Source organism: Macaca fascicularis, chromosome 20 (assembly GCF_037993035.2).
Source record: "Macaca fascicularis isolate 582-1 chromosome 20, T2T-MFA8v1.1".
NCBI lineage: Eukaryota > Metazoa > Chordata > Mammalia > Primates > Cercopithecidae > Macaca > Macaca fascicularis.
Genome location: NC_088394.1, coordinates 5365172 through 5378912, shown reverse-complemented (window position 1 = coordinate 5378912; position 13741 = coordinate 5365172). Strand labels below are relative to the sequence as shown.

The window sequence follows — 13741 nt, the reverse complement described above, 5'->3', positions numbered from 1 at the left end:
TTCTCCTAAAAGGAAATCCCGTCCCTGTTACAGTCTCTCTCTGTTCCCCTCTTCCCAAGCCCCCGGAAACCACTAATCTACTTTCTGTCTCTATGAAATATACGGATTACACCTTTAGATGGAATGCCCAGAATAGGCAAATCCATAAGACAGAAAGCAGATTAGTGGTTGCCAGGGATTGCAGGGAGGAGGAGTAATGGGGAAACAGGGTTTCCTTTCAGGGTGATGGAAATGGCTTAGAACTAGATAGAGGTGGCTGGCTGCACAACAATGTCAATGTATCATGTGCCACTGAATTTTCATTAATTCAGTGTTTAATATCCACTTTTAAATGGCTGATTTTATGTTAGGTCAATTTCTCCTCAATTTATTTATTTATTTTTAATTTATCTCTTTGAGATGGAGTCTTGCTCTGTCGCCTAGGCTGGAGAGCAGTGGCACGATCTCCACTCACTGGAACCTCCACCTCCGAGGTTCAAGCGATTCTCGTGCCTCAGTCTCCTGAATAGCCGGGATTACAGGCATGCGCCGCCACGCCTGCCTAATTTTTTTTTTTTTTTTGTATTTTTAGTAAAGATGGGGTTTCACCATGTTGGCCAGGCTGGTCTCAAACTCCTGACTTCAAATGATCCACCTGCCTCGGCCTCCCAAAGTGCTGGGATTACAGGTGTGAGTCACCGCACCTGGCCAATTTTCCCTCAATTTGAAAGAGAAGAGTGTTAACTTGGGAACACTCTGGAAACGGCCCTGACTCCCAGGGATATCCAGCTGGACACATCAATGGGCACAGCCTGGCTCAGAGAGGACTAGGACATGCTGCCTTCAGGGATAGGAAGGCAGTCATTGCTGGATGGTTTTTGGAGACAAGAGGCTGTCTGTCACCCAGGCTGGAGGGCAGTGGTGCGATCTCAACTCACTGCAACATCTGCCTTCCAGGCTCAAACAATTCTCCTGCCTCAGCCTCCAGAGAAGCTGGGATTACAGGTGCCTGCCACCACACTCGGCTAATTTTTTGTATTTTTAGTAGAGACGGGGTTTCACCATGTTGGCCAGGCTGGTCTCGAACTCCTCACCTCAGGTGATCCACCCGCGTTGGCCTCCCAAAATGCTGGGATTACAGGTGTGAGCCACTGTGCCCGGCCAAATTATTATTATTATTTTTAGACATGGGGTCTTGCTCTGTCCCCCAGGCTGGAGTTCAGGGGAGTGACTACAGCTCACTGCAGCTTCCAACTCCTGGGGTTAAGTGATTCTCCCACCTCAGCCTCCTGAGGAGGTAAGATTACAGGTGGATGCCACCACACCCGGCTAATTTTTTTATTTTTATTTTTGTAGAGATGAGGTCTCACTATGCTGCCCAGGCTGGTCTTGAACTCCAAGATCATCCTGTCTTGGCCTCCCAAAGTGCTGGGATTATAGGTGTGAGCCACTATGCCCAGCTTATTTTCCCTTTCTTATTTCTTCTTGGGCTGCCAGTAATTGAACACTGTCCATGTGCTGGTCGGGGTTAGCAGGGGTCAGTAGTCAAAGGTAAGCCAGGATCAGAGGCCCCGCCTCAGCTCGCAGCTCCCTTGCCCACTGGCTGCTGGGCCTTCAGCAAATCACTGATCTCCTCTGAATGTCAGTTTCCTCACCTATAAGACAGAAGGAATGCCTCTTCGCTGCTCCTCACAGTACTGGTTCTTGGAGGTTCCCACTCACTTGTGTCTATCTCCCCTGCTAGGCTGGGCATGCCTGTTCACCATGACTACTCTGGTACCTCTCCCATGGTAGCTCTTCCAGGCATTTTTTAGAAATTGGGGTAAGGCCAAGCGCAGTGGCTCACACTTGTAATCCCAGCACTTTGGGAGGCCAAAGCGGGAGAATGAATGGAGCCTAGGAGTTTGAGTCTAGCCTGGGCAACATGAGGAGACCCTATCTCTACAAAGAATACAAAAATTAGCCAGGTGCAGTGGTGCATACCTGTGGTCCCAGCTACTCGGGAGGCTGAGGTGGGAGGATTGCTTGAGTCTGGCAGGACGAGGCTACAGTGAGCCATGACTGAGTCACTGCACTCCAGCCTGGGTGACAGAGTGAGACCCTGTCTTAAAAAAAAATTGGAGTGAAATTCACCTCATGTACAATTAGCCATTTTTAAGTGAACAATTTGGTGTCATTTAGTACACCAACGAGGCTGTACAACTATCACCTCCATCAAGTTCCAAAACATTTTCATCACCCCAAAAAGGAAACCCTGTATCCACAAAGCAATTATTCCCCATTCTCTCTTCCTCCCAGCCCCTGGCAACCACTGCTTTCTGTCTCCATGGATTTGCCTATTCTGGACATTTTATATAAATGGAATCATACATTGGGTGGCCTTTTGTGTCTGACTTCTTTGCAATACTTGATGGAGGCTGCAAGCTTGGCATTTTGGTTGTGCCTGACTCTAAAGCCGCCTTCTTCCCACTCTGCATAAGGGGATGGCCCATCATGGCGGAATAAGCAACAAGATGTCCCAGGAGAGGGCTGGGAGCAGTGGCTCATTCTTATCATCCCAGGACTTTGGGAGGCCGAGGCAGGTGGATCACTTGAGATCAGGTGTTCGAGACCAGCCTGGCCAACATAGTGAAACGCCATCTCTACTAAAAATGCAAAAATTAGCCGGGTGTGGTGGCGGGCACCCGTAATCCTAGCTACTAGGGAGGCTGAGGCAGGAGAATCTGAACCGGGGAGGCAGAGGTTACAGTGAGCCGATATCGCGCCTCTGCACTCCAGCCTGGGCGACAGAGCAAGACTCCATCTCAAAAACAAAAAAGACGTCCCTGGAGACAGCAAGTGGTGAGGGGGGAAAGGAAGTGTCTGGAGGCTGGTGGTGTACCTTGGCCATGACTTCATCGTGACCCTCCACCGTCTTCCGGAGCTTGATCAGATGCCACAGGTCCTGGATGGGCCGGGCAGTGCCCTGACTGGCTTCCAGCAGCTGGGCGGTGGAGGGCAGGTCCTGCAGCAGGGCCAGCTGGTTTTCCATCTTGTCGAGGCGGCTCACCACATGGTCGAAGACATTGCTGAGCCTCTTCATGGGGTTGAGAATGGGCTGGGCATCTCCTTCCCTGGGCACAATGACCACCTGCGAGGTCTGCAAGAAGTCCTCATCCCCCGAGAGGACCTTCTTGAGCTCAGCCATGTGGATGTGCTCCAAGATGCCGTGCAGCAGGAGGTGCAGGGCCTTGAAGTTCAGCACCCCGCACTGTGGGATGGCGATGTTGGCCAGTTCGGTGAACGTGAGTGAGAAGCTCATCCTGCCGGAGTAGGTCAGTGGGGCTGGGGTTCCGGACGTCCTCGAGGACAAGGGATAGCTTTCAGTGGTCCTGAGAGCTACACGGACTGGTCCTCAGAGGCTTGGGTGGTGGTGAGTCACAGCGGTCAGGGAGGAATGGCCTCTGTTCTGGCTGGAGCTCAGATCAGAGTCTCTGGTTGCCAGGACACCAAAGAATGTGGTGAAATGGGCACACTTCCAAGTCTGGAGTGGGGCAGGTGCTCCCTGGTGAGCCTCACCCAGAGAAGGTGCTCAGTTAATATTGGAGGAATGTTTGAATAGCAGCCTCTTTATTCCAGCCCTCTGGTGATGTGAGACTGATAATTTTTTCCTAGAAGCACATATGGAAGGGATGGAGAGGCAGCTCCCTCCTCGGAATTCTCTAGAATCCGGGCAGAAGACAGGTTTCTTGGAGTTAGGAAGACCGAGGTTTTACAAAGGGATAAGAATCTGAAGTACTGGCCGGGTGGGTGTGGGGACTCACGCCTGTAATCCCAGCACTTTGGGGAGGCAAAGGCGGGAGGACTGCTTGAAGCCAATAGTTTGAGAGCAGCCTGGGCAACATAGTGAGACCCTGTTTCTAAAAAAAAATTTTAATTAGCTGGGTGTGCTGGCGCACATCTGTACTCCCAGTTACTCAGGAGGATAGGGTGGGAGGATTGCTCGAAGCCAGGAGTTTGAGGCTGCAGTGAGTAAGCTATGACTGTGCCACTGCACTTAGCCTGGGCAACAGAGTGAGACCTTGTCTCAGAATAAATAAATAAATAAATAAATAAATAAATGAAAGAAAAGAAAAGAAAAAAGGCTGGGCATGGTGGCTCACGCCTGTAATCCCAGCACTTTGGGAGGCCAAGGCGGGTGGACCATGAGGTCAGGAATTCAAGACCAGCCTGGCCAAGATGGTGAAACCCCGCCTCTATTAAAAATACAAAAATTAGCCGGGCCTGGCGGCACGTGCCTGTAATCCCAACTACTCTGGAGGCTGAGGCAGAGAATTGCTTAAATCCAGGAGGCGGAGGTTTCAGTGAGCCAAGATTGCGCCACCGCACTCCAGCCTGGGCGACAGAGTGAAATTCTGTCTCAAAAAAAAAAAAAGAATCTGAAGAACTAAGTTCATTTCTGGACACATCCAAAGGCCCCCTGCAGTGTTCCATTTTCATGTGTGTTTGTGTGTGTGTGTAGTGTGTGTGACAAAGTCTTTCTCTGTCACCCACGCTGGAGTGCAGTGGTGCAATCTCAGCTCACTGCAACCTCCGCCTCCTGGGTTCAAGTGATTCTCCTGCCTCAACCTCCCGAGCAGCTGGGATTACAGGCATCTGCCACCAGGCCCAGCTAATTTTTGTATTTTTAGTAGAGATGGGGTTTCACCATGTTGACCAGGATGGTCTCAAACTCCTGACCTCAGGTGATCTGCCCGCCTCAGCCTCCCAAAGTGCTGGGATTACAGGTGTGAGCCACCACACCTGGACAAGTGTTCCATTTTCTGGGAAGGAGAGCCCAGGCGGTAAGAAATGCATTGTTGGCCAGGCGCAGTGGCTCACACCTGTAATCCCAGCACTTTGGGAGGCTGAGGTGGGCGGACCACGAGGTCAAGAGATGGAGACCATCCTGGCCAACATGGTGAAACCCCGTCTCTACTAAAAATACAAAAATTAGCCAGGCATGGTGGTGTGCGCCTATAGTCCCAGTTACTCGGGAGGCTGAGGCAGGAGAATCGCTTGAGGCAGAGGTTGCAGTGAGCCAAAATTGTGCCACTGCACTCCAGCCTGGTGACACAGCGAGACTCCGTCTCAAAAAAAAAAAAAAAAAAAAAGGTGTTGTCCTTTCTAGGCCCTGCATGTCCCTGCCCAAGTGACGGTGCCCTCCCCAGACCCTGCTCTGCTCTCTGCTTGAGCTGGGCTCTACATAACCCCTGTGTTCCCAAGCAGGGTCTCAGCCCTGCTCTGACATCATAAGGACATGGCCATGAGCCAGCTGCCACAGGACCAGGAGGCTGCGTGGAGATACGAGGTATGGTCCGGCTCTGCTTGGTCAGTTCTAGGACAAGAGAATCCCAGCCTGCTTGTCTCCTGGGAAAGTCTGCAGGGACGCTCTCGGCTTAACACCAGGAGCCCTGACTCCCAGCCCAGCCAGCACTGTGATCCCACATTCCCGGCCCACGCCACACAGCAGGAGCCCTGCTGAGGGATTCCACATTGAGTTCATGTAGTTGGGCTCCTGCTGAGGGATTCCACATTGAGTTCATGTAGTTGGGGAGGCAAATCCTTGCACCAGCTGTGGAATCTTGAGGAAATGACTTAACCTCTCTGAGCCTCAGCTTCCCTCTCCACTAAATGGGGAAATAAAACATCGGGGCTAGAAACAACATATGTAACATGCCAGGCCAGTGCTGATGGAAACATTTCTTGCAGTCAGGTGCCGTGGCTAACGCCTGTAATCCCAGCACTTTGGGAAGCCAAGGTGAGTGGATTGCTTGAATCCAGGAGTTGGAGAGCAGCCTGGGCAACATAGCAAGACACCATCTCTACAAAATAAAAAATTAGCTGGGCGTAGTGGCTCACACCTGTAATCCCAACTACTCAAGGGGCTGAGGCAGGTAGATTGCTTCAGCCCAGGAGTGGAGTCGGAGACCAGCCTGCACAACACGGTGAAACCCCATCTCTAAAAAATATACAAAAATTAGCTGGGCATGGTGATGTGTGCCCGTAATCCCAGCTACTTAAGGCTGCAGTGAGCCAGAATCACACCCCTGCACTCCAGCCTGGGCAAAAGAGTGAGACCCCATCTCAAATAAAACAAAACAAAACAAAACACAAATCGCTCCTTGACCAGAACTGATCTGGCAGCCCCTCTTGTCAACGGCTAGAACCGTGGGAGCAAGCGTCCAGGAAAACTCCTTCTGAATTGAACAGTGGGATATTTTCAGGGATGTTCTGGTGAATCAATCCTGTGTTCCTGACTTCACAGCAGATGCTTCTGCTGAGGTTATTACTAGTCCATCCACAAAATCGAGCTCTTCAGCCAGGCGTGGAGGCAGACAATGAGATAATGGCTGGGCAAAGGTGCCCAAGGAGGCCCCTCTGCGGAGGCGACATCTGAGCTGAGACCTGAAGAGAGGGCATTCCCGAAGCTCTTTCAGAATAGAGACCTTCTCTTTCTTCTCTTTCTAGTATCAGAACACAGATCCCTGCACACAGTAGGTGCTCAGTAAGTGTTTGCTAAATGGATGATAGCTCCAAAGGAGCTGACAATTCTATGGGGCCATATTAATGATAGAAATATTATAAAATAAGGCCGGGCACGGTGGCTCAAGCCTGTAATCCCAGCACTTTGGGAGGCTGAGACGGGCGGATCACAAGGTCAGGAGATCGAGACCATCCTGGCTAACACGGTGAAACCCCGTCTCTACTAAAAAATACAAAAATCTAGCCGGGCGAGGTGGCGGGCGCCTGTAGTCCCAGGTACTCGGGAGGCTGAGGCAGGAGAATGGCCCGAACCCGGGAGGCGGAGCTTGCAGTGAGCTGAGATCCGGCCACTGCACTCCAGCCTGGGCGACAGAGCGAGACTCCGTCTCAAAAAAAAAAAAAAAAAAAAAAAAAAAAAAGAAATATTATAAAATAAATGGTAACATTGTAACCATTTATGTTTCTTTTAGAATAATTTAGCATTTAAATGTGAAGATCTGGCAACACCAAGCATTGGCAAGCATATGAACAACAGAACTCTCATCTGCTCTGACAGAGCAGAAATTAGCAGACTTTGGAAAACTGTTTGGCAGGGTCTGCAATGCTGACAAATTGCACACACTATGACCCAGCCAGTCCAGCCCTTGATCGGAACCCACAAGGAAATGACACAGACCATGCACAAGGATGTTTGTGACAGCACTACTCATACTAGCTAAAAATTCCCATCCAACTATGGCATATTCAAACAACAGACTATGACACAGCAGTGAGAATGAACAAAGACAACTACATGTAATAGTGGGATGAGTTTCTTTTCTTTTTTCTTTTTCTTTTTTTTTTTTTTTTTTTTTGAGACAGAGTCTCGCACTGTCGCCCAGGCTGGAGTGCAATGGTGTGATCTTGGCTCACTGCAACCTCCACCTCCTGGGTTCAAGCGATTCTCCTGCCTCAGCCTCCCAAGTAGCTGGGATTACAGGTGTATGCTACCATGCCAGGCTAGTTTTTGTATTTTTAGTAGAGACAGGGTTTCACCACATTGCCAAGGCTGGTCTCGGATTCCTGACCTCAGGTGATCCGCCTGCCTTGGCCTCCCAAAGTGCTGGGATTACAGGCGTGAGCCACCGCGCCTGGCCAACTTTCATAGATAGAAAATTGAGCAGAATGACATATATAAAAGGGTTCACGCTGTATGAAACCATTACTATAAAAAGTCCCCAAACTGCAGCCATAAAAAAGGATGAGTTCATGTCCTTTGCAAGGACGTGGATGAAGCTGGAAACTATCATCCTCAGCAAACTAACACAGGAACAGAAAACCAAACACCGCATATTCTCACTCATAAGTGGGAGCTGAACAATGAGAACACATGGACACAAGGAGGGGAACATCACACACCAGGGCCTGTAGGGGGGTGGGGGAAGCAAGGGGAGGGAGAGCATTAGGACAAATACCTAATGCATGTGGGGCTTAAAACCTAGATGACGGGTTGATAGGTGCCGCAAACCACCATGGCACATGGACACCTATGTAACAGACCTGCACGTTCAGCACATGTATCCCAGAACTTAAACAAACAGCAGGGCGCAGTGGCTCACGCCTGTAATCCCAGTACTTTGGGAGGCCGAGGTGGGAGGATCATCAGGTCAGATCGAGACCATCCTGGCTAACATGGTAAAACCCCATCTCTACTAAAAAAAATACAAAAAATTAGCCGGACATGGTGGCGGGCACCTGTAGTCCCAGCTACTGGGTAGGCTGAGGCAGGAGCATGGCATGAACCTGGGAGGCGGAGCTTGCAGTCAGCCAAGATCAAGCCACTGCACTGCAGCCTGGGCGACAGAGTGAGACTCTATTTCAAAAAAAAAAAAAAAGCTTTGGTGCCTGAGTGCATCGCATTCAAACAAACAAACAAAGTCCCGAAATGGAGAAAACAAATCTTAGGTGTTGGAGGTGAGGTGAGGGGTTACCCTTGGGTGACCTCATGCTTGGAAGGAAGCATGAAGCCGAGCTGCAGGGGAGTGGGCACGCTGGTGTGGTTAGTTTGGGAAAATTTATCAAGTTGTTAGCTTCTAATATGGGAACTTCTTTTTTGAGATAGGGTCTCACTGTCACCCAGGCTGGAGTGCAGTTCACAGCTCATGCAGCCTCAAACGCCTGGGTTCCGGCAATCCTTCTGCCTCAACCTCCGAGTAGCTAAAACTATAGGTGCGCACCACCTCTCCTGGCTAATTATTTTTAGTATTGTGGAGATGGGGGTCTCACCATGTTGGCCAGGCTGGCCTCAAACTCCTGACCTCCAGCAGTCCTCCGGCCTCAGCCTCCCAAAGTCCTGGGATTATAGGCGTGAGCCACTGCGTCCGACCCTGAGCACTTTTCTGTATCAAAGTTCTGGGAATATGCAATGATTCAAACAAATTAAAAGGCCAACAACATGGATTCCACTTGGGTTTTGCTGGCTCGGCTCCAATGGACTCCTTCCCAGTTCTTGCTGCGTGTAAATAAAGATTTTTGCAGAAAAATTCTGGCCTGAATATAACAGCTTCTTCTCTCACCTCAGCGTGTGCTGACTCACACCCACGCCAGGAGAGCAGCTTGGGCAGTGATCATCAGGCTAGAACCACAAGACCTGGGGTCTACTGGGCATGGGCTGTGTGCCCCTGAGCCTGTGCCTTAAGCCCTCCATGTAGGTTTCGGAGCTGGAGGTAAACATCTGCAGGTTCCTTGTCGAGATGAAGGGAGGTAAGGAGTATGGCATGGTCCCCAGCACAAAGTGCTCACTGACGTAAGCTGCATCTCCCAAAATGAGAACATTATTTGAGGCTTTCAAGGCAACAATGCATTAGCTTGATGCTGCAGAGGCGGCCAAGGAGGAAGCAGAGAACATGGGAGGAGAGAGGTACCTTCTTGGACCAGTCAGTCTTTGCTCTGATGCGCAGAACTGCATTCAAAATGCCCTGGGGTTTTGTATTACGAAAATTACTATACTCTCAGCACTGTGGGAGGCTGAGATGGGCGGATCACATGAGGTCCGTACTTCGAGATCAACCTGCCCAACATGGTGAAACCCCATCTCTACTAAAATTACAAAAATTAGCTGGGCGTAGTGGCGGGCACATGTAATCCCAGCTACTTGGGAGGCTGAGGTAGGAGAATCGCTTAAGCCCGGGAGGCAGAGGTTGCAGTAAGCTGAGATCACATCATTGCACTCCAGCGGGGGTAACAAGAGTGAAACTCTGTCTCAAAAAAAAAATAATAATAATTACCCACTGTATGCTCTAACTAGCTCAATAACAGAAAATACAGAAACAGGCAAAGTGAGTACATGAGTTCATTTGCATTGCTATAAAAGAATACCCAAGACTGGGTAAATGATAAAGAAAAGAAGTTTATTTGGCTCACAGTTCTGCAGGCTGTACACAAAGCACAGAGCCAACATCTGCTTCTGGTGAGGCCTCAGGAAGCTTCACATTGTGGAAGGTGAGGGGGAGCCGGCATGTCGCATGGTGAGAGAGGAGCAAGAGAGTCGGGAGACGCCAGGCTCTTTTTTATTTTATTTTGCTTTATTTTTTTGAGACAGGGTCTCCCTCTGTTGCCCAGGCTGGAGTGCAGTGATGTGATATTGGCTCACTGCAACCTCTGCCTCCCAGATTCAAGCGATTCTCCTGCCTTAGCCTCCCAAGTACCTGGGATCGCAGGCGCCCGCAACCCTGCCCGACTGATTTTTGTATTTGTAGTAGAGATAAGGTTTCCCCATGTTGGCCAGGCTGGTCTCGAATTCCTCACCTCAGATGATCCACCTGCCTTGGCTGAGATCACAGGTGTGAGCAACTGCGCCCAGCTAGTGTTCTGTCTTGATATGGTGCTGCTTGCACTAGCAAGTGAGGTTTGTGAAAATTCTTCAAGCTTAACACTCGTATGCACTTTTTAAAATGGGGTCTCCATGAGATACTCGGCTCTTATTTTAACTCTGGCCTAAAATAACTAAAGAAAGAGAGATAAACATTACCCCTGGGTCTCTGTAATGCCAACTGCAAGACAGGCAAGGCAAGGCAAGGAAGGGACTCCACCACATCCCCGGGGCCACTGTGTTGCCAGCAGATGGCACTGGTTGTAGAGAAAGTGGAAGAGCTCTGCTTTTCTCTCTTTCTCTCTTTCTTGTCTCACTTTGTCATCCAGGCTGGAGTGCAATGGTGTGACACTGCAACCTTGGCGCACTGCAACCTCTGCCTCCCGGGTTCAAGCGATTCTCCTGCCTCAGCCTCCCAAGTAGCAGGGATTACAGGCATGCCCCACCATGCCTGGCTAATTGTTGTATCTTTAGTAGAGACAGGTTTCACCATGTTGGCCAGGCTGGTCTCAAACTCCTGACCTCAGGTGATCTGCCTGCCCTGGCCTCCCAGAGGGCTGGGATTACAGGCATGAGCCACCACGCCCAGCTCAGTTCCTGCTTTTCATACTTTTAGGAGCAAAAGTTCTTGGGAACCCCATGGGCTGGCCCTGCTGAAGGCCAGCAGGTGTTCCCCCACTGGTGGGAGAATGGTCTTCTGGTAGCAGGTGCCACGAGGTGGAAAAACACCTGTCACTGAAGATGTCCCGGGCCTATAGCACTCCTGCTGCCCCAGTTATGGTGAAATCTGGACTAAAAATAAAAGGTGGTGGCTTTGCAGTACCGATGTGAGGCTCAGAGGTGCGCCTCAGTTGCCAGGGAGGAGGAGCTGCGTTCTGCAGAAGGTGAACGTTGCCCAGGAAAAGGTGACACAAGCAGCTCCACTGCAAGCCTGAAAATAATACCATTCCGGACAGCCATGGGCTCCTGATCTGACAGCGAGTGAGGCAGGAATATGAGGAACATCGTCCTGTCTCTAGGCCTGCGTTTACTTTGTTATTTCATCACGTCTGAATTCTTCCGGAGTTACTTTTTGTGTGGCCCTGCCCTTCCTTTTTTGATAACAGCCTTATTAAGATATAATTCATCTAACATACAATCCATCCATTTAAAATGCACAATTCAATGGCTTTTAGTATATTTGCCGATGGTTGCAAACATCATGACAATCAATTTTAGAACATTTCATTACCCTAAAAAGAAAACTCAGCCGGGCACAGTGGCTCACCCCTGTAATCTCAGCTCTACCCAGGAAGCTGAGGAAGGAGGACTGAAGATGGCTTGAGCTCAGGAGTTTGGACCAACCTGGGCAATACCGGGAGACCCTCTCTCAAGGAAGGAAAGGAGGGAGGGAAGGAGGGAAGGAGGGAGGGAAGGAGGGAAGGAGGGAGGTGAAGGAAGGGAGGGAGGGAGGGAAAGAAAAAGTGAGAGTGAGTGAGAGAGAGAGGGAGGCAAGAAGGAAGCAAGGAAGGAAAGAGAAAGAGAGAGAAGGAGAGAGAGAGAGAGAGAGAGAAAGAAAACCCGTACCCATTAGCACTTACCTCCCATTTCGCCTGAACTCCCCCCGCCCTAGGTAACCACTAATCTATTTTCTGACTTTCTGTCTCTATGGGTTTGCCTATTCTGGACATTTTATGTAAACTGAATCACACAATAAGTGGGCCGTGCACAGTGGCTCACACCTGTAATCCCAGCACTTTGGGAGGCCAAGGTCGGGGGATAACTTGAGGTCAGGAGTTTGAGACCAGCCTGGCCAACAAGGTGAAACCCTATCTGTACCATAAAAACAAAAATCAGCTGGGTGTGGTAGTGGACACAGCTGTAATTCCAGCTACTTGGGAGGCTAAGGCAGGAAAATCGCTTGAACCTGGGATGTGGAGGTTCCAGTGAGCCAAGATCACACCACCGTACTCCAGCCTGGGCGACAGAGCGAGACTCTGTCTCAAAAGAAAAAAGCAATAAATGGTCTTCTGTGACTGGCTTCTTTCACTTAGGAGGAGCTTTTTTTGCCGGGGCTGGTGGCTCATGCCTGTAATCCCAGCTCTCAGGAAGGCCGTGGCAGGAGGATAGCTTGAGCCTATGAGTTAGAGACTTGCAAGGGCAATATATCGAGACCCTATTCTCCACAAAAAGGAAAAAAGACAAAAAAAAAAAAAAAAGAGAGAAATGGATGACTTCTTTCACTCAGAATGTTCTTAAGGTTTAGCCACGTTGTAGCATGGATCAGTGCTTCGTTCCTTTTTATGGAATGAATAATATTCCATCATATGGAGAGATCACATGTTGTTTATCCACTCAACAGTTGATGAACATTTTGGTGGTGTCAAAGAAAACCAGAGCTGTTGGGTGTGGTGGCTGATGCCTGTAATCTCAGCACTCTGGGAGGCTAAGGCGGGAGGACTGCTTGAACTCAGGAGTTTGAGGCCTGCCTGGGCAATGCAGTGAGATCCTGTCTCTACAAAAATAACAAATAAATAGCTGGGCATAATGGCACATACCTGTAGTCATAGCTCCTCAGGAGGCTGAGGCAGGAGGATTGCTTGAGCCTGGAAGGTCGAGGCTGCAGTGAGCCATGATCACGCCACTGCACTCCAGCCTGGGCAACACAGTGAGACCCTGTGTCTTAAAAAAAGATAAAAAAAAAAAGAGGCTGGGCATGGTGGCTCATGCCTGTAATTCCAGCACTCTGGGAGGCCAAGGTGGGCGGATCATGAGGTCAGGAGTTTGAGATCAGCCTGGTCAACATGGTGAAACCGTGTCTCTACTAAAAATACAAACATTAGCTGGGCATGGTAGTGTGCGCCTGTAATCCCAGCTACTCAGGAAGCTGAGGCAGGAGAATCACTTGAACCTGGGAAGCGGAAGCTGTGGTGAGCCGAGATTGCGCCATTGCACTCCAGCCTGGGCAACAGAGCGAGATTCTGTATCAAAAAAAGAAAGAAAAAGAGAAAAAGAAAACTAGAGCTAGACAGTAGTTAAAGGTGTAAAAACAGATTTTATTCAGGACTACTGCAATAGGGGAAAAGAGACCTCAGTACAGAAATGGCTCAACTCCGAATACAACAAGAGAAAACAGAGACTGATAGCCAAGCAGTGGGAGGTGGGTGCTGTTGGTGGATGGAAAGTTACTAAGAGAGTAGGGTAATTCTTTGCTAAATTGAGTCTAACAAGAGTCTTGCTGAGGGCAGGTCAGGGTGATCAAATATCACCTGGAGGATGATGGGGGTTGTGAAATTTGGTCAGATATGCAGGGGCGATTCTGGCTAAATCAATTCAACAGAATTCTTGCTGAAACTGAGCACCCTGGCTGGGTGCAGCGGCTCACGCCTGTAATCCCAGCACTTTGGGAGGCCGGGGCATGACAATCCC

General features: G+C 49.7%; 1 protein-coding gene across 3 annotated transcripts in view; it reads right to left on the bottom strand.

The window, feature by feature from the left end:
- C20H16orf96 (chromosome 20 C16orf96 homolog) overlaps nt 1-13293 on the bottom strand; it is a 52320-nt gene extending 39027 nt beyond the window's left edge. For 2 of the 3 annotated variants that reach the window (XM_065536901.2, XM_065536903.2), the window contains exons 1-2: nt 12871-13020; nt 2861-3680 (exon numbers count right to left, since the gene is read on the bottom strand). In XM_065536901.2, coding sequence (XP_065392973.1) covers nt 2861-3280 — 420 coding nt within the window. In that variant the 5' untranslated portion in view covers nt 3281-3680; nt 12871-13020. Of the gene's footprint in view, nt 1-2860; nt 3681-12870 lie in introns of all 3 variants that reach the window. The other variant, XM_065536902.2, reaches the window with a different exon arrangement.
- Nucleotides 13294-13741: the final 448 nt, after the last annotated feature.